The sequence below is a fragment of the Dipodomys spectabilis genome, unplaced genomic scaffold (assembly GCF_019054845.1).
Source record: "Dipodomys spectabilis isolate Male_0828 unplaced genomic scaffold, ASM1905484v1 ptg000147l, whole genome shotgun sequence".
Lineage (NCBI taxonomy): Eukaryota > Metazoa > Chordata > Mammalia > Rodentia > Heteromyidae > Dipodomys > Dipodomys spectabilis.
In genome coordinates this window covers 1,725,420-1,753,205 of record NW_024870824.1, presented here as the reverse complement: position 1 = coordinate 1,753,205, position 27,786 = coordinate 1,725,420, and the positions used below count along the sequence as shown (strand labels likewise).

Below are 27,786 nucleotides of genomic sequence, written 5' to 3'. Positions count from 1 at the left end.
TTAATGTAAACTGAAGAAATAATTCTATCAATAAAACTAATATTCCTATGGCACACTTGAAAACATTTAATTCCAACCTTTCAATGCAAGACATGAAGTCCAAATATACAAAGAATGTATTATAATCTACATAAAATTTAAATTTATTTGAATTAAAATATCTAATAAGTTGCTTCAAGAGCAAAAATGAGAGTCTGACCATAATATTTACACTGCAAGATACAAGCAAAAGTGTCTTTACTGCAGAAAAAACATTAGGAAGAAGATTATATAACAGGAAAAGGGACAAAAAACACAAATGGAAGTTCATCAAAAAGAAATTCAGAAAGTTCTGGGGCAAGATGATAAAATAGAAGTAACTTGTTACACGACACTGCAAGTGGAAACAGTCAGGGAAAATCACATGGAAGGAGAAACTAAGGAGGAGGCAACAATGCTTGATAAGAAATGTACTCATTACCTTACTCATGTAATTGTAACCCCTGTGTATGGTATTTTCACAATAAAAAATACTTATTAATAAAAAAAAAGAAGAAGAGGAAGAGCTCCAGGTAAAAGGTAAACTAAGTAGCACAGACAAGCAGAAAAATAGCTTAGAGCAAAGTACAAAGCAATCCCCAACTCCAAACATCTCCCAAGCAAGGGGAGAGGAATCCAATGCCACAAGTCCAAGGTGAAAAGGGCAATATAGGCATCCCCTGTAACAACAGCTGCCTACCAGTCCTGGCCAGAGGAGAAACCTATTTAATGAAGGATATGGATTTAAGGACTCTGAAACTGATTCCTGCTTGACAAATAAGCTTTTAAAAAGCATTACAGTTGGGTGCTAATGTCTAAGCCTGAAACCCTAATTGCTAAGGAAGCTGAGATCTAGGGACTGTAGTTCAAAGCAAACCAGGGCAAGAAAGTCCATAAGATTCTTATCTCCTCAGTCCCTAAGTTCAAGCCTCAGTCTCAGCAGACACACACATACACACAAATATATACACATATATTAGGTATATACACACACACACACACGCCATCTCTGAATGCTATATAACCAAAAATCATCTTGAGAAGGTTATGGCTACAAAGTAAACTACTCTGGAACTCAGAAAACAGGGAACATTCAATATTCAGGGTACCCAAAGGCATCCTTAGAGTGACAAGGTGGTGACAGCCAGGACACACAGTCATAGAATAAAGGAGGTTCTGTCCCGCCTCTGCTCAAAGATTTAAGAATAATGCAGACTGGCCTACGGAGGGCATAGTGCCCAATCATCCTGCCCTCTCTGCGGAGTGAGTGGTCACATGGTTTGGTAGGGGAACAGATTTGAGAATGTCAACACCGAGGCAGATGGTTTGTTTAGCTCCTGTGCAATCCACTCACCAGCATACAAGTCAGCATTCTGTTTGCTTCCTGCCTTCCTTCTAAGGCATCGAGGGAGGTGATGCAGCTTTTACCATGCCCTGGCATACAGACTAAAGGCTCTGGAGTGAGTGTGAACTTGCCTACTCCACAGCTCAGCCATGCAGCTGGTGGCTCCAAGTGCAGGCACCAAAAGCACTTACTAACACTTTAGTGGACAACATGCATTTAAGTCAGCCAGGCAAGAACAGGGCAGGACTCAGCCTAAATATGGCTAAGCAAGCATTCTACCACCTGAGCCTTGAAGGGGAGCTGCGTGTAACTACAGCAGGTCTCAGCAGTACCCCACTAACCTCATACTGGATGATTCCAATATCGGAGGACTCAGAAAGAAGTTTCTCTAATCCAAGTATCTTAGCTAGCAAGAACATTTTTATTTCATTATTTTTCTTATTTCATCTATTTTTTAATCTTTAGATTTTTCTTTTCCTTTCTTCTTTCCTTATCTTTTTCTTCCTTTCCTTTCTTTCCTTTTCTTTTTCTTCCTTTCTTTGTGTGCCAGTACTGCAACTTGAATTTAGGGCCTGAAACTCTCCATGTTTTTTTTTTTTTTTCTCTCTTTTATAGCCAGTACTCTACCACGTGAGCCACACTTCTAGCTCCTTTTTTATTTTTCTTCTTCCTCCTTTCTTCTTTTTTATTACTATTTTTTACTTTTATCAATGTTTACATTTTCATTCTACATTTATGTTTTCCTCTTTCTTTTCTATTGTTACCCTGTTGTACTTTTCTAACTGGTTTTTACAGTATTTCTATATCTCATTTGTTTCTATGTTGTACTGTGGTTTGTCTTCTCTGAGCAGTACTAGGTTAAACTCAGCATCTGAAGCAGTATGGTTTGACACTTAGCTACACATCAAGCCCAGTTGAGACAATTTACCTCTTACTCCAGCCATGACTGCATCCCTCTTACACTTGAACTTCAAGGATAAGAGCAGGAAAAAAAAAAATAAACAGCTAACAACCCAACCCCAAGTAAGTACATCAAGAAGAGGCCTGAAATCCTGCTCTCAAGAACTCACCCCAAGCAGTAGGAAGGTGTAATAACTATTGTCAACATGGCACCTATATGGGATGTAAACATAGGTCACACCCATCTGTTGCAGCATGCGCATAGAGGACTAATCATGAAGAATGTACTCTATTCCCTACCAAAATTATCAGAGGAACCCTACTCCTTTGGGACACACAGAAGGTTCCAGCAGAGTATGTAAACTATCAAAATCCAATAATCAGGCAAAGAAAATACAGGGAACCTACATTATAAAATCCATTTGGAATTAAACTCAATATTGTACAACAAATCAACATACTCTTCCATTCTTAGAGAAGAATTCTCACTAAGAAGACATAAAAGTAGAAGAATTAACTAACCATGCCAACAGATTTTTAACTCCATCTTATAGCTTTAAACATTCTTACTTTCTGTGCACTTTTGGAAGTCTTAATTATATAATATGTGAAGTTTTCCAAACCATAATAACAAAAAAAGAAAAAGAAAAACACAAAGAAAGAAAGAAGTTCTTGTGTCTTATCAGATAATAATTAACTTAAATGAAATTAAGCAAGCATATCTACAGAAATTACATTAACATGTAAAAGCTGGGTGCCGGTGGCTCACGCCTGTAACCCTAGCTACTCAGGAGGCTGAGATCCGAGAATCGCGGTTCAAAGCCAGCCCGGGCAGAAAAGACCGTGAGACTCCTATCTCTAATACACCACTAGAAAACCGGAAGTGGCGCCGTAGCTCAAGTGGTAGAGCGCTCGCCTTGAGCTGAAGAGCTGAGGGACAGCGCCCAGGCCCAGAGTTCAAGCCCCATGACCGACAAAAAGAAAAAAAGAAAAGAAATTACATTAACATGTGAAAATGTGGCAAACTCAATTATATGGAATAGTTCACATTGTCACTACCAGATAAGGAATTATTTCATCAAAATTAGAGAACATTTTCAGAAGCTACATTTCATCCTCAGGCTCCAAAGGACTTGTTTTGTGTTTTTTTTGTTCTGATCCTAGGGTTTGAACTCATGGCCTAAGGCCTGTCCCTGAGCATATTTTGTTCAAGGCTAGCAGCTTATCACTTGAGCCACAGTTCTCCTTCCAGGATTTTGTTGGTAAATTGGAAATGAGAGTCTTACAGACTTTCCCACCCAGTCTGGCTTTAAACCATGATTCTCAGATCTCAACTTCCAGAGTAGCTAGGATTATAGGCATGAGCCATCAGCATCTGGCTTCCAAGTGACTTGTTAAACAGATATAGATTGGCAGACAGCAGACAGATAGACAGACAGGCAGACAGACAGACAAACAGACATAGATTCTATGTTTCAAGCCATAAAAGAAATGCAAATCAAAACAACATTGAGATATCACCTCACTCCAGTTAGAACAGCAAAAATCAAGAACTCTAACAACAACAGATGCTGGAGGGGATGTGGACAGAAAGGAACCTTACTTCATTGTTGGTGGGAATGTAAACTTGTTCAACCACTTTGGAAAGCAGTATGGAGGTTCCTCAAAAGACTTCACATAGAACTCCCCTATGACCCAGCAATCCCACTTTTGGGCATTTACCCTAATGTTTACAAAAAAGACCACACTAAAGCTACCAGCACAACTATGTTTATTGCAGCATTATTTACCATAGCTAAGATACGGAACCAACCCAGATGCCCCTCAGTAGATTAATGGATCAAGAAAATGTGGTATATATACACAATGGAATTCTATGCCTCCATCAGAAAGAATGACATTTCCCCATTTGTTAGGAAATGGAAAGGCTTGGAAAAAATTACATTAAGTGAAGTAAGCCAGGCCCAAAGAAACATAGGTCTCATGGTTTCCCTTATTTGCAATATCTAGTATAGGTATGAGTCAAGCGGAAAAAGTCAGATAATGTGATGTTAGGAAAACGAACCCTCAAATATGTATTTTAATGTTTTTGTTTCTTTCATGCATGTGTTTCTAACGCATTTATAAGATTATTTCTTTGTTGCTTTGTATGTCCCTCCCCCACAGTATAACCCCCGCTTTCACTATATTTGATGTCAGTATAACATGTGGAGGAGACGGGGACAAACAAGTCGTTTAAGGATTCAGGTGGACCTGTTGCAACAATGAGAAGTACAAAATGTCATGTCAAAACCAGCTTTACAATGTCGGTGTGTGGGGGGGGAGGGGGGGTATGTTTGGGTGGCGGGGAGGGGGGAGGCTGGGAAGGGAGGTGAATTTAAAAAAAAAAGAAAAAAAGAAAAAAAGAAATCTATGTTTCAGATAGACAGATACATAGATACATAGATACATTGATATGATATTATCTAATATTCATGGAAATATAGAATACCTGAACCAACTGCAGAATCAGTGTCAATCATCTGTCATTCCCATCTGAAATTATGGCAACCAACTTCTCACTACTGTCTTGGTCATACTACATCAAAGGTGAAACTAATAAAAAAGAGTTCTGTCTTTATCACTTTCTCCTCCTCTATACTACTTTTTACTTTTCCCCTCAATGGCCTCAGTCATTACTAGGCAATTACTCCAAACTACTCCCCAGCCCAATTGCATATTGTTTGAATTTTTAATTATACTAAAGGATAAAATCCTAAAAACATTGTATATAATAAAATTTTAGAACTTACAGCATCCAACTGTCAGCTATTACAGCTATTATTTTCTAAATTTACAACTCTTAGACACAGTTACCTAACCTTTATTTCATACATAAAGTCCCCAATCATTCTAATTGTGACCTTGAGTTAATAAAAAAAAATAGGACTACAGTTGCCTAAAGTGACTTTTTTTATCATTGAAAAATAAAGTGAAGAAATAAACTATTTCTTCGTATCACTTCCTTAAACTGTAATTTCTGCAATGTATCATTTTTATGGATGGCTTTTTGTACCACAACTCAAAATATTTATATTTCTCAAGATTAAGCAAGGTTATGAGTTTCTGTTAAAGATAATCACCTCCTAAAACCTCTCTCAATCCACCAAACACAATGTCTCCCATACAACTTCTTTGTTATCTTCAAATTTCCTAACATAATATCAAACCTTCTAATTCTTTCAGATCTTCCAAAGTATTAAACTCATTCAGTTCAAAAATGCTTCCTAAATATGTCTGACAAAATTCTAGCATACAGTCAACTAAAAACCAAACTTGATGTTTTGATGCCAAACTTACTAACAAAACAACTCTACTGTGCCTATAAAAGAGGTGTTTGGGGAAGTGGGGAGGAAAGGGATGAAAAGGGAAAACCAAAGGAGGAGGTAACAATGCTCAGTAGGAAATGTACTCGTTACCCTACTCATGTAACTGTAACCCTTCTGTACAGAATCTTTACAATAAACAAATATATATTTTAAAAACCATTTTCTCCTCTTCTTTTGACATGACTAGATAGTGAAAAGCAAGTAAAATGCTGCAAGACACCAATATGTGTGGCACTCAAAACAGCTCTGGGTTGCATTGTTTTACTATGATTTGTACTGTGCCAAACAGCAGCATCAAACAATGAGCAGCGTCAAACAATGAGCAGGTCACATGATCGCTATCACAACACCACTGCTTGACTAACACTGCTGCAGCTGAAATCACCCACAGACAACACATAAATGAATGGACATAGCTGTGGGCCTAAGACTGTATTTATGTGGTTTATGCTCAAATTTCACATAATTTTGACAAGAAGATTTTCTTCTTTAACTTTCGTCAACTACTTAAAAATGTAAGCAGTATTATTAGCTCATGGTCTAACAAAAGCAGACTGGATAGATGGATAGACAGATAGCTAGTAGATAGATAATTTATGCTCTACAGGAATTACCATTCTTCAATTAAAGGAACCTACTTATTTTCTATTATAAATGCTAAACAAGTTCTGATTCTAAATTTTTTTTAATGTAGTAGGAAACATGAGGAGCAAGACTGGGCTTTACTATAGAAGATGAGACTGCATTTTATGGGAATTAAAAAATATGTCACATTAATAGGCAGTATAATCTTAAGGAGGCCTCCCTGAAAATTAGAAAATAAAGTCTAAACAACTAAATGGTACCAAAGTCTACTGTTTTGCTAAAAATAATCAGAATTATCAGTTTGAAAGATACATTAAGGTTCATATTATTTTAGAATAACTTTCCATCTTTTAATCTGCCATAAACTATTATGATTATTCATAACTGCATTTAAGTTTAAAGCAAATAACAAGCAGATGCCTGCTGAATCCAAAGTAACAAAAATCACATAGTGAGTACTTGCATATATTCTAATGTTCAAATTTTTATAACTTGGCTTTTAAAGTTACTTAATAAAATTAGAGTCTCATACTATTCAGCTAAATTAGTGATTATATGAGAAAAATTCCAATATTCAATTTTAATAAATGAACAAAAAATGAATCTTTCTAAAGAGAGAAAGGTTAAGAGGGTTACTGATGGAAAAGTATCAAGATTATGAGTAATAAAGCAGAGAAAGCAACCTCAGAAGCCTGAACATAAACCACAGCATGCATGATGAAATTAGTCTCACATGTCCACTGTAAGACTTCATCAGAAGCATAGAAATAGTCCTTAACCATATAGTAAGAGTGTGCAAACTTACAATCCTCGATTACTTTTTACAAGTCTTTCCATTTCCTTGCAAATGGTAAAATAACCTTCTTTCTGACAGAAGCACATAATCCCATTGTGTGTATATTTCTTGATCCACTCATCCATGGAGGGGTATCTGGGTTGACTCCATGTATTGGCTATGGTAAACAATGCTGCAATGAACATGGCTGTGATGGTAGTTTGAGTGTGGCCTGTTATGTGGTCAATTGGATAAATCCTTAGGAGTGGAATTGCTGGGTCATAGAGAAGCTCTAAAGTTAGCCTTTTAGGAACCTTCATACTTCTTGCCAAAGTGGTTGAACAAGTTTAGTCTCACCAACAGTGTAGTAGCATAGTAAGCTAAACCCATAGAAACATAGGTTGCATGGTTTCCTTCATTTGTTGTAACTAGAATGTGCCTATAAATCTAAAAGTAAACACACTGGATGGAAAAAGACAAAAAGTACACTTGAACATAATAATTACACAGGATTCACACAGTGAGACCAAAGGAGGATATTCTTAGGAGAGGATCACAAAGGCTCAATAGGTATGTGCTTATGATCCTACAAAATGATGTTTATCGAAACAAACTCCAAAAAATGGAAACAAGAAGTTTGTTATTTTACTTTGTTTTTGTTCTCTTGTTGTTGTTGTTATTTTCCTCTTTGTCACTGTTTTTGATCTCTGTACCTCTGTCTTCTATATAAGTTTATCAGTTTGGGGAATGGAAAGGGAGAAGCACTGAAATAGTGTGACAAAAGGTGAACTAACTCAGCAGTGATAAGCACTTGACACTATGTTGAAAATGAACTATATAACTTGGCATGAAGAGTGGGGTCAGGAGGGGAAAAACTGGGAGAAAGTGACACTGTTCAAAAACAAATGTACTCATTACCTGTTTATGTAACTGTTAACACTCTGCACATCACCTTTACTAGAAAAATAACATTTTTTAAAAATCCCAAAAATCTTTGTTTAACTTTTCTACATCAATACACCTGTATAAATATAGTTGACAGCCAGCACTGGTGGCTCACTCATGTAATCCTAGCTACTCAGGAGGCTGAGATCTGAGGATTGCAGTACAAAGCCATCCCAAGCAGCAAAAAGCCATGAAACTCTTATCTCCAATTAACCACCAGAAAACTGGAAGTGGCACTGTGGCTCAAATGGTAGAGTGAGTGCCTTAAACTGAAGAGCTGAGGGACAGCGCCCAGGCCCAGAGATCAAGCCCTACGACCAAGAAAAAAAAAATTATATATATATAGTTGAGAGTATGCTAAAAATACTTTTGGAGTATTAGGGAGTTAAAGGTGGTAGCTATTATGTATAATTTATCACTAGATTTCCACTGTAAAGGGCTTAAATTTATTTTCTTAAAGATAATTTTGGCAAGGATAATAACTTTTGGTAAAGGAAGTTATAGAATTTACATTTCTACCAATACTTCATAAAAAGGTTCACTTCTTTATGCCTTATATGACAATGAATGTTACCAAATTACTTAATATTTGCCAATCTAGAATTAGGATCTTTCTTGTATTATTTTTATATCAAAAATTACTTTATAATTTCTCAAGACTATCTCTTCCCAGGATTACACACACACGCACACACACACACGCGCACACACACACACACACACACACACACACACACACACACACACACACACACACACCAGTTACCAGTTTCAAGGGAATTATCTAAAATTTATCTTTTGGTTGTTGTTGGTGATGGTGGTGGTGGTGGTGGTGGTGGTGGTGGTGGTGGTGGTGGTGGTGGTGGTAATCATGGGGCTTGAATTCTGGCCCTGGGCACTGTCCCTGAGAGCTCTTTCACTCAAGGCTAATGCTCTACCACTTTGAGCCACAACTCCACGTTCAGTTTTCTAGTGGTTAATTAGAGATAAGAGTCTCACAGACTTTCCTTCCTTTTCTAGCTTTGAACCACAATCCTCAGATCTCAGCCTCCTGAGTAGCTAGGATCACAGGCATGAGCCACCAAAGCCCAGCTTAAAATTTATCTTAAAATGATTAAAACAATGAGTAATGCTTTCTGGAATAAAATATAAGGAATATAGACACTGTTGAATAAAATGTAGCTAAAAGTTTTATCTCAGTAAGATGTAAACAAATTTTCTGTATTATCAAAAATTTATTATCTCTAATTTATTGTATTTTTGCTCATCACTTTATCACCACAGTAAAAAAATAATAATTTATGAAACTAATTTATTCTTATTGTACCCTAAAAGACAAAATAAATTCTATGGTCACAAATCTCTGATGGTTCCTAAAATTATTATAGATACTTTTTAATTTAGCACATTAAACTGCAAAATCTATATATTCATTCTATTTTGAGGTTTATAAAAATAAGTTGTCAATATCAATATATGCTTCTTGAATTTTAATCTAGATAACTTTAAATACACACTAAAAATTTTAAAGGATAGGCAAGTTATTGGAGAACAAAATAGTAATAAGAAAATCAGGAGGAACATGCCTTGTTTACCATGCAGCACATGAAATAAGACAAGGAAAGGATGTCTTACTACACAGGAATTGAGAAACTCTCTACCAACCATCCAGTGCCATGAGTTCATCTTTATTGTGAACAGCAGGAGATTCCTGGCTAACATTCCCAACCATTGTCAAATATCCCTTAGAAAACAAAATCGATGCAAGTGAGAACTACTAGTTTAGAGATAGGTGACATTCTAAATGTAAAAGGTCAAGATTTAATAGTCAAATCATGCTCACTATGTGGGGAACGCCCATGCCTCCATTCCCCTCAAATTTCAGTATTCCATAATTAATGCTTCATCTTAAACAGAGGTATTAAAAGCATGTAAGTTCCTTTAATTCAATCAGGCTACCTTTAAAGATTTCAAACCCTTTTCCAAGAGATTTTCTATTGCCCAAATCCAAAAAATAATCCCACAGTCCTATTTTAGCAAACTGTCATACCACCTCAGTGTTAGTGAGTAGGAGGAAATTAATTTTGTTAGATGAGGAATTTTGGCTACAATTTAAAATTTCAACAAGCAAAATAATATAACATATCCAGTTTGAAGAGACCCATTCCTATGTACATACTTATTTTTAGCTTTAGTTTTAATACAAACACAAGTATGTATACAATTTACTAATAAATGCATTTCTTTGTATTTTCCTCAAACAAATTAGGAGACAAGTTAAATATTTAATAGTATAGTGCCTTAATTATGCTCCTAAAATTCAGAAAATAGTATTTAATAGTTGCGTAATACTAAAAAGCACATTAATATATCAAAATTCCTTTAATTTTTTTAGGCAACAAAAAATAAAATAGAAGTTGTTCAATAGTCTATCATAAAAGATATGCTTGCTTCAAGAGAAAATAATGCAATTGAAAGAAAAATTGTGCTGAGACTGGTGGCTCATCCTTGAAATTTCAGCTACTCTGGAGGTAGAAAGTTATTTTTCTGGTAGAAGCAATGTTCTGTTCTGGTAGAAGCCAGGCTGAAGCCTGACTCAGACAAAAAGTTCCTGAGACCTCCATCTCTACCGTTAAGCTGTGCATGGCGGTATTTGCCTGTCATCCTACTGATATGACAGGCAAAAATAGGAAGATCACATTCCAGACCAGGCACAAAGAAAAGGAAAGGAACTTATCCCAAAAATAAATAAACAAAACTGTCTTGGGGCATGGCTCAAGCAGAGACCCTGCCTCACAAATGCAAGACTCAAAACCCCAGTACAAACAAAAAAAAAAAAGCCCAATTTTGTACTAAATGTTATAACACCAATAACACTTGCACTGTCTTCATTTTCAAAATGATTCTGCCAATAAGTATTAGAGATGGATTTAAAATGGACATTATTCTAATATAAGGTATTACTAATAATTGGAGATATTAAAGTAACAGCAAAAAAGTTTGATTTTTGAAGTTATAAAAAATGGTAATAATAAATAAAATTAACATTTCTCAATGATACTTACATTACTTGCAAACTTTCTGCTGTTAAATTATTCCACATGATTTCATTCGCCTGAAGGTTTTCATTTTCTTCTAATAAGGAAGTGTCAAACTCTATTTCTTGTTCTTTAGCAGCTGTTGTTCTAGCAAGATAACCAAAGAATTCTAATTAATATAAACATACTATCACAATATATCTTACTACTCTCAAAAAATAGAATATTCTTATTCAAAATTTGAATAAAAAGTATACACAAATAACAGAATTAAAGTAAACCATAAGCATCTGAGAGCTATTTATATATATATATATTTTTTTTTTTTTTTTTTGGAGGGGGGGCCCGGTCGTGGGGCCTGAACTCTGGGCCTGGGCGCTGTCCCTCAGCTCTTTAGCTCAAGGCTAGTGCTCTACCACTTGAGCCACAGCACCACTTCCGGCTTTTTTCTTTTTGCTTATGTGGTACTGAGGAATCAAACCCAGGGCCTCATGCAGGCAAGACAAGTGCTCTACCACTGAGCCACCTTCTCAGCCCCTGAGAGCTATTTATATAATGTGAGCTTTATTTCTCTCATTTATAGAATATAGACATGTACCTGCTTTTTTCTTGTCACTTTTATTAAGTATAAATTAAGGTGACGAACGTTACAACTTTGGGGGGGGGGGGAGGGTTGGGTGGGGGAAGGAGGAGGATGGAAAGGGATGGGAAGGGGAAACAAAGGAAGAGGCTACAATGTTTGATAAGAAATGTACTCATTATCTTGCCCATGTAATTGTAACCCCTCTGTACAGTATTTTCACAATCAAAAAAAAAAAAAAAGATGATGTTAGGTGAAATGAACCCCAAGATAAGGACACAAGTGGTTTTTTTTTCTTGCTTGCTATTGTTTCTAACATATTTATAAGGTGATTTCTTTGTTGCTTTGTATGTCCCTCCCCAACAGTATAACCCCTGCTTTCACTGTATTTGATGTTGGTATAATTGGGGGAGGGGAAGGAAAAAAATTGTTTAAATATGGATACAGGTGGACCCATTGCAACAATGAGATGTACAAGACAGTATGTCAAAAAAACGAACTTTACAACTTTGGCGTGGGATGGGGGGAGGCCAGAATGTTGTCATGGAGATGGGAGGGCAGGGATGGTAGGGGAAAAACAAAGGAGGAGGCAACAATGCTTTATAAGAAATGTATTCATTATCTTGCTCATGTAATTGTAACCCCTCTGTATGGTATTTTCACAATAAAAAACGTATTTAAAAAAATAAAATAAAATAAGATGAATGCTTGAAAAAGCAATTGGTGCCTCAGAAAACTTACTGTCCATATAAATTCACAGCATTATTATCATATTATAAATTATTATTATCATATTATAAATATAATAGGATCATATTATAAATGATATTATAAAAACCATATTATAAATATGATTTTGCAGGTTTAACAATGTGATATAATAACTAATAAACTTTTTAATATAATTATATGAATTAGTTATCAACATTGAATCTCTAAAATTTAAAAGCAAATTAATCTGAAAGATACTATGTCCCAGTAATATCTTTTTTACTTTTTTCAAACATTATATAAAGATAAAATAATATTTCCATAAATAACAAGGAATGAAAATATCTTACCTATGAACCTCTATGAAATTATTATATTCTGTTTCAGGATCTATCTGTTCAACTGACATTTGAATCTCTTTATGGACATTCACTATTTCCTCTGTAACAAGACTGGTTATCTGGCTGTATTCATCCAAAATACCTTTTCTGAAAAAAAATTATAACATTTCAAGCTTTTAATCAAGAGAGACAAAGCCCCAAAAAGAGTTTTGAAAATTAAACATAAGAAATGTACTATCAGCCTCAGAGCAGTGCCTCATGACTATAATTCTATCAGGAAGCTGAGTTCTGAAGATTATGGTTCAGGGCCATCCCAGGCAGACAAATTTGAGACTCTTTAGTATCTTAAAGAGACTACTTAATCTATAATAAAACAGTAAAAAGCCAGAAATAAAGGCTTAGGTCAAGTGATAGAGAGCCCTCTTTGAGCAAGCAACATCAGCAGGCCCTGAGTTCAAGACCCAGTACTAGCAACAAAAGGAAAAAAAAAAAGAAGAAAAAGAAAAGGCAAAAGAAGAAAAGAACAGTGTATATATACAACGGAATTTTACTAATAATCCATTAGAAAGGATAATAATATGTCATTTGTAAAGAAATTGATGGACCTAGGGAAAATTATATTCATTATTTACCCTACCTCTCAGTTATTCATCTGCTCCTGAGGTTTGTTCTTTTTTATGTATAGAACTTACTTCAACATATCTTCCATGACTTTCTGCAACCCTAAATCTATATGTTCCATGACCCTTCATCTCTTCTCCTGACTCCAGTCTGTAGCAAAAATGTCATCAAAGTTATCAGCCTTGTCCAATAAATATAAAAGTAAAAAAAGTCTTTTTTGTTACAAAGACCAAATATCCTTACTTAAAAATGCTATGCCGCAAAACAAATTCTACTGGTCAATTGTGGCTTCAAAGCAAGTGCAAATACATATAAATACATATAATAATCCAAATACATATAAAATGTAATTTTTATTTCTTCTACTAATAATAAATCAAAATTATTATTCACAAGGCTCCATTATTACGAAATGCTCTTTCAATTACTTTGTTTTAAGTAGAAAGAGTGTTGGATTAAAAAAATAGCTTTAAACTTGCTCAGGTAATGCTAGTTTCAAATGACTGTAGACATGATTAATGGATATGTTTAAAAGGGAAAGTAGAGTAATTTAAATACAGATTTAGTCAATATTAATAGGAATAAATAGTCATAAAATGGACATCATTAAATGGCTCTGACATGAACCAATGTTTATACCTCAGACAAACGGAGAAAGTAGAAATCTCTCAACAGTGCATGAAAGGACACTTGTCACATAGGATTCCCTTTGAGGATTAACATCATGGTTAGATGTTTAAATGCCAGATCTAATGCAATATACGACAAACTATTTTGTCCCAAATAAATTTTACAGTGATAATGAAAAATGTTATTAAAAATTCAATAATTTTGATTTTTTTCGTTTGTAAAATGAAAATAGGAAAAAATATACAATGTAGCTAGATTCATAAATTAAATGTTTTAAGTAGATATTTCACTGTTTTATCAGCAATGGAAAGTTAACACACCCAAGCTGACTAAAAACATTTTATCTTCTTTCCTTAGAGTGAAAATGGAGATCATCTAAAATTGAGTTTTACACACACACACACACACATACACACACACACACACAGATACACACAGAGATACACACACACATACACACATACACACACACAGAGTTATCTTCGTACTTTCACATTAAGCAAAACTAAGTCAAGAAGAGTCTGAAAGGTAACATCTAATTTGATCTCATTTCAAAAGTTCTAGAAGTCATTATTGCTCAAGAACTATTGATCATCTAGATCTCTTATCTAAAACATTACGTAAATATGTAAAAATACATAAAGGGACTATTCTATGTAAGTATTAAAATAGAAAATGTGTTGCCCAATACAACTCGGAATGTTTTACAAAAAGAAAAAAAGACTTTTTCATGTAATAGGTTACAGGCATGAGCCACTGATGCCCAATTGCTATATTTCAAAGTACAAAAAACTACAGGTTCGTGGATAGTCAGAGTGGTATACACTTGTCATCCTAGCTATATAGAAGATTCATGGTTAGAGGCTAGCCTATTCAAAAATGTAATGAGACCTAATCACAACCACAAAAAGCAAGTAATAGTGGCTTATGATTCCAGATATGTAAGCTGCAGCGATATAGCTGGATCACAATCTGAGGGGAACTATTTGAAAAATTACTAAAATAGGCACAAAACCCTGAATTTAAACCTCAGTACAGTCAAAAAACAATAATAAACAGAAAAGCCAGGTTCTGGTGGCTCACTCCTATAATACTAGCTACTCAGGAGGCTGAGATCTGAGGATCGTAGTTTGAAGGTAGCCTAAGCAGGAAAGTCCATGAGACTCTTATCTCCAATCAGAAAAGCTGGAAGTGGTACTGTAGCTCAAGCAGTAGAGCACTAGCCTTGAGCATAGAGAGGCTCAGGGACAATGCCCAGGCCCTGAGTTCAAGTCCCAGGACTGCAAAAAATAAAAATGAACAAACAAATAAAACAAAGAGTTCAGGTGTCAATTTATATAACAATCAACAAATTAACTAGACTATAAGAAAAAATGGCACTTAATTTGCCAAAGTTACTTCCTTCATAGTTTACCATAACGTAAACTTTATTTCCACCTGTGAAATAACCAACCACTCATCTCATCTTTTCTAACCTTTTGTCATCTCGTTTCCTTTCTTTCTTCCCTGCCCTACTCTAGTTCACAACTGTAATATTAAAGAATTCCTGTTGCACATTTTCTCTGAAAGAAAATGTAATCTAGCCATTTGCAAAGGGTTAAACCAGCTAATAAAGGAGATGAAGCCCTTCTATAAGTGGTTCATCTCTCTCTGTTGCCTTATGTCAACATCTATGGCAAATGTATGTGCCTTGTGACTTACTGATGAGAGTATATTGTCACCTCCTCAAAGGTAAGAATTTAGCCTGTACATCTCTATATACCAAATGCATACCAGAGTATGCTTTTGTACACAGCAAAGACCCTATTAACATTTGTTATGTTTAGTATCATACAGAGAAAACAAAGAATAAGAAGCTGGTAAATAAACATCCAAAATTATTTTCTTCAAGTTTCACAGTTCAAAGTCTAAATATCTAACTATTGTGGAGGGACAGGTTTTCATCTATTATTTTTTAGTAAAAGTGTTGAATCTCTCATTAATGTGCATATCTAAGTACTAAATCTGAAGAACAGTAAAGTAGGAAATAGTCATTTATTTATATATCTGCAGGCTGAGTATGGGCCGCTCCGGTGGAAAGTTGAGGAGATGGAGCTCAAAGTGAAGGAGCACCAGCAGTGAAAATGAAGGAGAAAAACAATGAGGTGAGATCGGTTTGAGGTGCAGAAATTTAAGTAAAAGAGGAAACAGAAATGAAGGGATTTTCTGAGAAAGAGGAAGTGTGACTTACAGTGCTTTTATCATTTCTTCTTGCATCTTTTGCAAGGAGTCCAGAAGCAGTGGAAGTGTGGTATCATAATACTGGTTCTGATGAAGCTGTGCTCCTTTCAATGCCAACACATACTGATTATGCAACATATGAAGTTTCATTGTGGCCTTGTCATAACGTTCCTTGGCCTTTTCTGTTTCTTTCCCTGGGGAGAAAAAAAAGTTAGCAAAGAGATAAGAACTGAAGTCATACCTTCACTAAATGCAGTTTAGACACTCATTATTTTTTATTATTTCCCACAGTTTACAAATAACACATCCATTGAAAACATACTATGTGTACAGAATTATACAAAGTATTGTTTTCCTACATTTAGCACAGAAGTTGCTAAGAAGCAGCATACTGCACAGTACATTTCTGGTGATCGCATAAATGTACAACTCATCCTTAAAGTAACTTACAACAGCAGTTCTCATAAAACTGTCTAACCAAGAAAGCTTGCAAATAATGTTAAATTGTGAGTTCTGCATTTGAGTTTTTAGTAAAGACAGGGTTATGAGCAGAGATGTTATAGAGCAAACAACAGATACTTTAAAAATGCGGCATGTGTCAATGGATCATGCATGTCATGCTCGCTACTCAGGAGTCTGAGAACTGAAGAACACAACTCAAAAGTAGCCCTGGCAAGAAAGTCTATGAGACTCTTATCTCCAACTAACCAAAAAGCCAGAAGTAGAGGTGTTGCTCAATTGGTAGAGTGCTAGCCTTGAGTTAAAAAGCTCCGGGACAATGCCTAGGCCTTGAGTTCATGAGTTTGAGCCTCAGGATCATACCCCCCCCCCCATATACACACACAGAAAAAGTGGGTTTTTAAATACTTTCTGACTACACCCCACAGAATGGTTCATTTTATGAACCAGTGTAGTAATCATATAGACAAAATATATAACTTCAGTATGACAGCAATATTATCCTCATTCAGGTACAATCTATGGGTATTTAAAAAATTCCATTCTGCTTGAATTTTGAATTTAAAAGAATGTACATTAGAATTTAATGAACATCTTACCACAGTTAACACAAATCTCCAGCAATTAATTCTTAACTCATTCTGTATGCATTTGTGATAATATTAAGTTAGCAATTAATAAATCATGTCAGTAATATAAATAATAAATTATATTTAACATTCTGAAGAACATATCCTCCCCACATGTTCAGTTAGCATAATTTACCTCACATCAGATTAATATATTTTTATCCATGAATACATAGCTTCCTTCTTATAGAAATACATATCATTAAGTAGCCCCAAGTAATGTCACATCTATGGCCAGCCCTGGAGCGTTCTTGTAAAAATGACCAAATTTGTCTCTCCTCATTCACACACATCAGAAGATTCCTTTGTGAAGCTAACACTCAGGATCCAAGATGGACACCAGACCATTCACAAACCAATCTTTTGATAGAAGCAAAGCAATATTCATTTCTGAATGAGGGTGAAGTTCACAACTTTTTGCTACAGAAGCTACTAGAACAGCCTTAGCTTATTACTCCCCTTCCTGGGGCCCATTTCAACATTTCTGATGGTTTTGCTTGTTTTTCACTTGCTTTTTGTTTTTTCAGTCCTGTGGAGTGAGCAATCAACCTCAAGTTTGCTCATTTGCTAAGTAACTGCTCTACAGCTTGAGCTACACCTCAGCGCTGACCTTTGTTTTTTTGTTTGTTTGGTTGTTTTTTGTTTTTTGTGGGTTTTGTGGTTGGGTTTTTTGTTTTGGTTTGGTTTTGGGGTTGGTTTTTTTTTGTCGGTCATAGGGCTTGAACTCTAGGCCTGGGCACTGTCCCTGAACTGATCTTTAGCTCAAGGCTAGTTCTCTACCACTTTGAGCCACAGTGCCGCTTCCATTTTCTGGTAGTTAATTGAAGATAAGAGTCTGACAGACTTTCCTGCCCGGGATGGCTTTGAACTGCAATCCTCAGATCTCAGCCTCCTGAGTAGCTAGGATTATAGGTGTGAGCCACCAGCACCTGGGTGACCTTTGTTTTGGTTCACCATTTTCAAATCAGTTTGTTTCTATTTCTTGAAATTAAACATACTGATTCAGACAACAGGGAGCTCCAAAGATCACGTACAATTAATTACAAGTTATAAAGATATCTTCCATCTACATAATCATAATAAGACAAATAAATAAATGATGACCAAGTATTCTATTTCACTGATTCTTATTGGCAGTTCAAAAGGCATAATTAAGGAATTTGATGAAGTTTACATTTCAGGTTACTTTTCAAAACTATTAGTTTCATATATCAATTTTATTATTTTGGGAAAATTCTCTAAATGTATTATTCTGACTTCAAGAGTCTTGCTCACAGATAAACATTTTCATGGACAAATCTAAACCAATCCATCTGCCTTGCTCTTTGCACAGATTTCTAAACTGCAGACGTCCCATCTGTCTTCCTATCTGGTATAGAATGACTCACTAAATATACAACACCCAACTCACTAAGATTGTATGATATAGCATAACAATAGAAAACTTAAGAACTTCTTAGATTTATTTTTCTGTCTTAGTTATGTGAGCAACAATCTGAAGGAGACTGTTATGGTCAAAATCAATAACATATTGGCAGTCATTACCATGATTTTAAAAAAAAAGTCTCCGGGGGTTGGGAAGGTGGCTCAGTGGTAGAGCGCTTGCCTTGCATGCATGAGGCCCTGGGTTCAATTCCTCAGCACTACATAAGCAGAAAAAAAAGCCGGAAGTGGCGCTGTGGCTCAAGTGGTAGAGCACTTGCCTTGAGCTGAAGCTGAGGGACAGTGTCCAGGCCCAGAGTTCAGACCCCACGACCAGACCCAAAAAAAAAAAAAAAGTCTCCGAAATCATCCAATGCAAAAATATGTTGAGATTTAAAACTAAACTTTAAGTTATGTTTTAGTAGGTCCTGAAAAGGAAAGGTACTGTAAAGTTCACACAAACTTGTATATTTGGTTGTGAGAAATTATTCTTGTATATACATATTTATCTATCATCCATCTCCCTTCTAAGTTTGAACAAAGAATTATAACACATGCTCACTTGAAAAGGTCTAATTCTTTTCACTTAAAAAGATTATTGTACTCTGTATAGTATCTTTACAATAAAAATATTTAAAAAGAGATTATTGTAATAAAACAGTCTGACTCGATTTGAGCCATACTGCTATTGGAGTCAGAATATCTCAGATCAATACTTTCTTTTAAGCATTTACATATGAAATTAAAAGTGAAGCAGATAGAGTGAACAAATTCTTATTGACAAAGAATTATATCTCTGTTACTGTATGTTTTTTCTTAGATGACAAGAGGCACCGAAGCAGGGCTTGAAGTGTTCTGTGTATCAATTAAAATGGAGGAAAACATTCCATTTTTCCTTCTCCAACATAATGAAATTCATAGATTGAATTATAATTCTTTTGCCACCACTTGTTGACAAATCTGTTTAATGTTTTGTAATAATATTGTGCATACAACATGTCATTCCATAAACAATATCATGAAGCCAGCAAAACTCAATTATGTAAGTTTGACATTTACAAAAGACAGGCTAGACTACTCATTAAGCTAGTCTAAAAAGTCAAGTATTTTTCATTACAAACTTCTGAAGTGCTTACCATGTGTTGAATGAATATCATGGTAGAAAGCTTTCTGACAATAAATAAAAAGTAATTACTTTCTGAAAACAAAGTGATTCTTTTCTGCTTTTCCTACAAGTAGAATCTGCTTTGAATGGCTAACTAAACATTTAATCATTTTATTTTTTCTTTTCTTTCTAAACACTCCAAAGCATACACATATAATTACTATCCTAAGAATACTATTAAGAAGAAAATGAATAGAAATTCATCTTAACTTCTACTTTAGTCAGGCTAAATGTTCAAGTATATTTGTTTCATATGGAAATTAAATTCAAGTGTTGTATGTGGGTACAATGAATGAGTTACTTTAGGTAGTATACATCTAAGAACTAAATTATCTGAACTTCCTAATTCATTGAGATGGAGATTGCATGGAAGAAAATTGCCGAACTTCAGTAAGCAGCAAATTTTTTATGTTCTACCATTGAGTCAGTAAGCAAATATACTGCAAATAACAGATGCTAAGTTTCTGTTAGAAAAAGAAGTTGAAATGTTACATAGGAAAGATTAAATTGACTTTATGATGTTAGATTTGCAGCTATAAATATCTATGAGAAACCTTCAGTTTTAATATAGATAATCAATGGGTATATCAGTAAGAGTGTGTGAGAGAAGACTTAGACTACAGATATTCCCGTTGTAATGAACACATCCAAGGTCCCAAATATTGTTTTCTAAATAAAAATAAAAGAAACTCAGATTACTGAAAGAAATGGAGCAGGAAGAAAGTAAGTACTCAATGAATGATGGTAACATATTAAAAAGACAAAGGAGCACTTCTTTATGTTAAAAAAATAACTATTTTTTTAAATGTTAGTTAATGAAACTAAAAATAATAATAGAATTAGAAAATTATCATTTCAGAATAATCATATGCTATGGCTTTAATCCAGTATGACCCATGTCTGGATAAGAAGAGGATTTGGATGAAAATCTAGATAGAGAGAGGCCAGAGAAACTAATATTGCTGGCAATTTTACAGTAAATTTTTAGCCTTTGTAAGTAATCCATATCATGGCTCTGTTAGGCCAGCCCATAGCAGACTCCATGGCTAGAAGATGGCAACAAGTGAAGTCATTTCCTCAGACAAAAAGATGGAACGCACATGTAGAAGATGGCGGGCCTTTCCTTCACTCTGTGATCCTCCTCTATATTTAAATAAGAGAGAAATGTATTTCTCCCATATCTAAGTATTTAACTGAGTCCTAAATATTGCCTAAAGGTCCACATGTTAAAGTCTTGATCCCTAGATATGGCACTACTGTTTTATGGTGGTACCTTTGAGAGGTGAGACCTAACGGGAAATTCTTAAGATTGCAGTGTGAGTAGTTTGCTCCAATAGGTACTACCAACTATGACTCTACCCAAAGCAATGGTGTTACCCATGACTCTAGAATATGGTGGTTCACAATTGTAATCCCAAATACTTAGGAGGCAGAAATCAGGAGGCTCCTGCTACTGTTCTTAAATTCATAAACTGAAATATTCTTAAGTCTAAAATAATTAAATTTAGGTACTTTTTTAAAAAATTAAGACATTGGGCTGGGAAGGTGGCTCAGTGGTAGAGTGCTTGCCTTGCCTGCATGAGGCCCTACGTTTGATTCCTCAGCACCACATAAGCAAAAAGAAAAAAGCCGGAAGTGGCACTGTGGCTCAAGTGGTAGAACACTAGCCTTGAACTAAAGAGCTGAGGGATAGAGCCCAGGCCCAGAGTTCAGGCCCCACGAACGGACCCCCCCCCCCCCCAAAAAAAAAATAAGACATTAAAATAGTATGTTTATCATCTGCTGTTTAAGTTATGCTGCTCATATTACCACCTGTGATAATATGACATATTCTGATATCATTTTTCTAGTAAGCAAGTCCAAAATTAACATTTCTAAACAGCTTACCACAAAATCAACAAAAGGATCTGCCTCCTCTTAATTTCTTTCTCTTAATTTTGTGGAAATTACATTTGCTTACTCAACAAAACTAAGCAAAGTAGGAACAAATCATATTATCATGCTCTCACTTTATTTTCAGGAGTCTGTATAAAAAATAGATATGAATGATGTAATATATTTCATTCCATAAAATAGATCAGCCCCTAATGAGAATATTTTAACTGTCACTCCAATTCTGCACAGCTTTAATGCAATGCAAATTAGATTCAGAACTCAAGAGTGCCATTACTCTTAATGACCTCATAAAGTTTCTATCATATTAAGTTCTCTGCAGTGAAAAGCATTCATGTTATGAAAAAAAAAAAAAGCTGTTAGTATATCATGTATTAATGAGCACATCCAAAGGGAATAGCTCTCACTTTCAGGTCACTTCAACAAAATTGATGACTAAGAACTGTATTGGCTTTTTGTTGTGACAAAATACTTGAGAAAATTAACTTACAAGAGGCAAGCTTTATTTTGTTCATGGTATCAAAAGTTTCAGTCTAAGGTTGGCTGGCTACAGTGTTTCTGGGCCTGAAGTGAGGCAGAACAGCATGGAGTGTGTGGCAGAGCAAAGATACTGGAGACATGGATGAAAAGAAAGAGAAAGTAATAGAGGACAAGAAACACTCCTCAAAAGCCTATCTTCCAAAAGCCCTTTAAGTAAGTGTTCCACGCTACATTTCTATCACCAACAAACAACCCAAAAAATTATGAGTGTACCAGTATATTAATCAATGATGAAGTTTGAGCCCTGATGATCCTGTCATTCCCCAAAATCTATTAGCTGGTAACCAGCCTTGAGCAGATGGGTTGGGATGGCATTTTTAGATCCAAAATCTTAACAATAATCACAGCCTCAAATCTACTTTGTCCTTTCACAACTTCTATATTCAAAATGTATTTTTACCACATCTTGAACTAAGAGATCAACTTGAATTACAGAATATTTTCTACCAGATCGTCATTAACTACCCTGCACATGATTCTGGTGTTTAAGGACAGCAGTCATTCTTGGTGAATTCATATTAAGGAAATTAACAAACAGCTTTTAAAAAGGTTTTATTCATTTCCCTCCAAGTTGGATTTATTTAAACATAAATTTAACCATCTGTCTCAAGAACGGGCTCATATTTCAAACTTGTTTTCTTAATTAAAGTACTCTAAAGAAACAACTCAAAGGATGAAATTAATTTTAATTAGCTATATCACAGAACTTTCATAATGCATCAAGTAGTTTTAGAAAATCTACTTCTCAATTACAGAGAAATTTACTTGTGAATGAACTTGAAGCTATGCCCCACAATTCTAGCAGCAGGTACCTCATATTCGATCTAAAGTAAGGATTACAAATTATCATAGATTTACCAATCCCTTAGCACTCTTTTTTGTTTCTCATAGAGAAAGAATAATTAGGTAGAGAATTTGTTTCACCACTCTTGTTATAAAAGAGGGTAAGAAGTCCTTTTCAAGCACCTCTAAACTGACTGATCTAAGCAGGTATAATACAATTTTGTACCCACAATATGATGTGTGACAAACCATATGCATACAGACTTTTACTTATGTAAACAGGCCTCCAAGTACTATCATGAGTATTTTGAGGCTTGGTAAATATTAAAGCCTACTATAACTCTAGACATACACAATGAATTAGGTAGACTACATCAGATTGTCTAGCTAGTAAGTAATTTTTTGAAACACCTGTTATGATCTTTTTGTATATCTTCAAGAAATTATAAAACATCAAAGTAAAGTCATACTTAATTTCACTTGTTACCATACGGTTCAACACGGAATTGCTTAAATTTTATAAGATTAGTAGACATTGCACTTACTCCTTTTTTCACTTTGGAAAAATGTGCTACTTAAAATATACACAAGTGCCTGCGTGAAGAAATGTGGGTGAAAATAATGTTTTCTACAACATGAACAAAGTGGGAAAATAGGCCAAACTATCTGAGAATGAATAACATAACTCTCAGAATAAATAAGGAAGATGAGGTCCTCTAAAGTCTAAAACTAAGGCATTGTATTTTTGCCTTTCCTTTCACTAGTGAAATTCTATTTAATTTATTGTCTTCATCAGAACAAGCAAAGTTAGCAAAACCACAGACACTTGAATTTAACAGACATAGTTTCAACTAACTTTATTTCTTCAGGTGTCACCCATGTACTAAAAATGTGTGTGTCTATAAAAAAATTTCAAGGCTGGAGGTGTAGCTCAGTGGTAAAGAACTTGCCTAAGTGTTAAGGCCTTGGGGCATGATGTTTTTAAAAGAGAGAGAGAGAGAGAGAGAGAGAGAGAGGGAGAGGGAGGAAAGGAAAAAGTGGAAGGAAAAAAAGAGTGTTCATTTTACACTATTATTAATGTTTCAATAGTGAAAATAGTAATGTAATATAAAACTCACATTAGTTTCATAAGATCTATCTTCAATATATAGAAAATAATTGCTGAGTACTGGTGGTTCATGCCTGCAACCCTAGCTAATCAAGAAGCTGAGATCTGAGGATCACAGTTCAAAGCAACCCAGGTCAGGAAAGTCCATGAGACTTTTATCTCCAATTTTACCCGCAAGTAAAAAAAAAAAAAAACTGGAAGTAGAGCTGTTGCTCAAAGTGGTAAAGCACTAGCCTTGAGCCAAAAAAAAAAAAAAATACACACACACACACACACACACACACACACACACACAGAGCACCCACCCAGGCCTTGAGTTCAAGGAGGGAGGGAGGCAGGGAGGGAGGGAGGGAGGGAGGGAGGGAGGGAGGGAGGGAGGAATGAAGGAAGGAAGGAAGGAAGGAAGGAAGGAAGGAAGGAAGGAAGGAAGGAAGGAAGGAAGGAAGGAAGGAAGGGAAAGGAAGGAAGGAAGGGAAAGGAAGGAAGGAAGGGAAAGGAATGAAGGAAGGAAGGGAAAGGAAGGAAGGGAAAGAAAGAAAGACAGGAAGAAAGACAGAAAGAAGAAAGAGAAAGGAAAGAAAAGAGAAAAGGAAAAAGAAGAATCGTAACAATGAAAGAGAGAGAAAGAAACAAACAAAAACAAAAGAATTATAACAATGAGCAGAAATTGTTTTGTGATAGCATATATATATATATACCTTTATTGTAAAGGTAATGAACAGGGGTGTTACAGGTATATAAGTAGGGTAATGAGTGCAATTTTTAAACCCCCTCTCTCGTTTTCTCTCACTCACCCCTCCTTACTCCTCTCCTCACTCAAGTTGTATCGTTCATTTCCAACACAGTATCAAGTGAGGATCATTGTTGCCTTAGTTTATCCTTTGTCCTGCTGTTGCTGTGATTCCCTTTCCCTTCCACTGATTGAAAAAACTTATACACAAGACAAAGGTACAGAAAACTAAAACTGAAAAAACTAAAACTGCATACAGGACATAATAAGAACCTCTTGTTTCCCATTCATGGTGTTCATGTTGATAAGCTTCATTATATTATGGTCCTATGCACTTAGCAATTGGGCTATTGTAATCCCCTGTTAAGAATGTCATATATTCTAGTTATTACAAATATTCACATATTTTAGTTATTATAAATGAGAGAAAACACTCAACCTACTTTTCCTTGGGCCTGGCTTACTTAGCTTAATATTGTGATAGTTTTTTAAGAAATCTCTTGACAAGAAAATAAGAATAAAAAGTAAACCTTGAACCAGGCCCAGTCGCTCATGCCTATATCTCAGTTATTTGGAAGGCAGAAATCAAAAGGACCACAGAAGAGAGCCCAGGCAAAGAGTTACCAAGACCCCATCTCAATAAAACAACCTGTTTCATGAAGAAGGCCAGGGGGCCTTAGGCAGGAGGATCATGGCATAAGATGAGCCAAGGGCAAAAAGCAAGACTCAACCTAAAAAATATCCTAAAACAAAAAGGGCTGGAGATATGGCTTAAGTGGTAGAGTGTCTGCCTAAAAAAATACCCCAGAATCATCAAAACAAACAAATTAATAAACCTTGAAATTTGTAACATTTTCTAATACAAAAACAAATGATATCTCAATGTAAAAAATAGATAAAACATCTTCCTTCAAGTTTTATATTTAAAAACGTTTTGCACATTTCACATGAGATCAAAAGACAAACAGAACACAGATAAAGAAAAACTGATATTTATGGGCATTGGTGGTATGGTTTGTATATGAAATATGTTCCCTACAGACTTGTGTTTTGATGCCTTGGTCCCCAGCTGGTAGAGCTACCTGGGGATGTTCTGGAAACTTCAGAGGTAGGGCTGCTGGGACTGTGTCCTGCTGAACTGTATTTTATCCTTGGTTCTATTTGCTCAGTTTCATGTCTATCACAAGCTGAGCAGTCTAGGTTACAAGCTTGTGACAGTATGATGCCTCAACATGAGCCCAAAATAAACAGACATAGGAAAATGGACTGAAACATTGAGCCAAAATAAATCCTTCCTCCCTAAGTTGCTTTTCACATAGAATTTGTCACAATGACAGAAAGTGTGACTACTATACTTAGTGAACCTACAAGTACAGAACTACTTTTTAAAAATGCACTATATAAACAATTATCTAAGTATAGTATAGCATAGATAACATATACTAGATTTGACCTACTGAACTTACACAAAAGAAACATCAGAAATGACCTTAATTGAATTCTCAAATCAATATACCAAACAAAACACATACACAGAAAATATTTGTATAAGTATCATACGGAAAAAATTTAAAAACCACTAAAAAATTCAATGACAACACTAACTTGAAAAAGTATTAATAATATGATTTTTAAGTTCCAAATCTTTCAAAAGCTAACATTTATTATTCCTTTTTTGTGAATCAATATATTTCATTTTTTCTTCTTTGACTAGAAGTTAAATAGCCTTAAAAATGTTAGAGCTGGCCTGGGAAGGTGGCTCAGTGGTAGAGTGCTTGCCTTGCATGCATGAGGCCCTGGGTTTGATTCCTCAGCTCCACATAAGCAGAAAAAGCCAGAAGTGGTGCTGTGGCTCAAGTGGTAGAGCACTAGCCTTGAGCTAAAGAGCTCAGGGACAGGGCCCGGCCCAGAGTTCAGATCCCACGATCGACAAAAAAAAAAAAAAGTTAAAGCTGGAGTTTGTAGCTCAACGGTACAGTGCTCACCCAGAATGCTCAATTACTGTGAGTTCAGTCCCCAACACCAAAAAAAAAAAAAGTGAATGGTACTTATACACAGCGCGGGGGGGGGGGGGGGGGGGGGGGGGGGGACACAATGTCTGGCATTCCACTAAAAGTTATCAGGCAAGCAAAGAATCAGAAAAAAAAATTCAAGAACAACTGAATATGGATAATACAGATGTTAAAATTATCCAGCAAAGATTTAAACACGTGTAACAATTACGTACATTTAAAACATCAAGTAGATAAATGAAAATTTTAAGGACACGTCCAAATCATACTTATGAAGGCAAAACTTACACATCTTGAAAAGAAAAAAAACAATCACTGGATAGGATGAAAGGCAGACATTGCATAATAAAACACTAGTAATGTTGTAGGCCCAGTCAGTGAAGCTAACAAAAATAAAACAAACACAGAGAAAAGCCAAGGGGGAAAATGAGATAGAGCAGCACCAGGCTGTGAGCAAGTACACATAGCCTAACATACGTGCAGCTAGAGTCTCTGAGGGACAGAAAATTTAGAGAAGAAAGTATTTGTGAAGAAACCATGATCAAAAGCTTTCCAAATGTGATGAAAACTAGAGACTCTCAAAAACACGTGTACTAAATTATAAAAAAAAATGTTTTTAAACTAAAGCAGGATAAACCATGTCAAATTGCTCAAAAACAATTATAAAATAAATTTATAAAATGTTGCCAAAGGAAAATAAAATATTCAAGAAAAATATAAGGATTATAGATTTCTCCTTGATGGGCATTAGAGCAACATCTTTAAAGAACTGAAAAGACGCCAGGCACTGTTTGCTACTCAGGCAGCTGAGATTAGTAGGGTTATGATTAGAAGCCAGCCAAGGCAGAAAAGTTCATGAGAGGCTTAAAGACCTAATGTACAATTACTCTGAGTACCAATCTCATAGTTATATAAATGACACTAAAAGTAGGTATCAAAACTTGAAAATAGCTATGTGTTTATGTATA

The 27,786-nt window shown here is 35.3% G+C and overlaps 1 protein-coding gene across 4 annotated transcripts in view; it reads right to left on the bottom strand.

The window, feature by feature from the left end:
* Fer (FER tyrosine kinase) overlaps positions 1-27,786 on the bottom strand; it is a 365,128-nt gene that overhangs the window by 280,804 nt on the left and 56,538 nt on the right. For all 4 annotated transcript variants that reach the window (XM_042692001.1, XM_042692002.1, XM_042691999.1 and 1 more), the window contains 3 exons: positions 16,088-16,271; positions 12,616-12,753; positions 11,002-11,121 (listed from right to left, as the gene is read on the bottom strand). In XM_042692001.1, the coding sequence (XP_042547935.1) occupies positions 11,002-11,121; positions 12,616-12,753; positions 16,088-16,271 (442 nt within the window). The remainder of the gene's footprint in view (positions 1-11,001; positions 11,122-12,615; positions 12,754-16,087; positions 16,272-27,786) is intronic.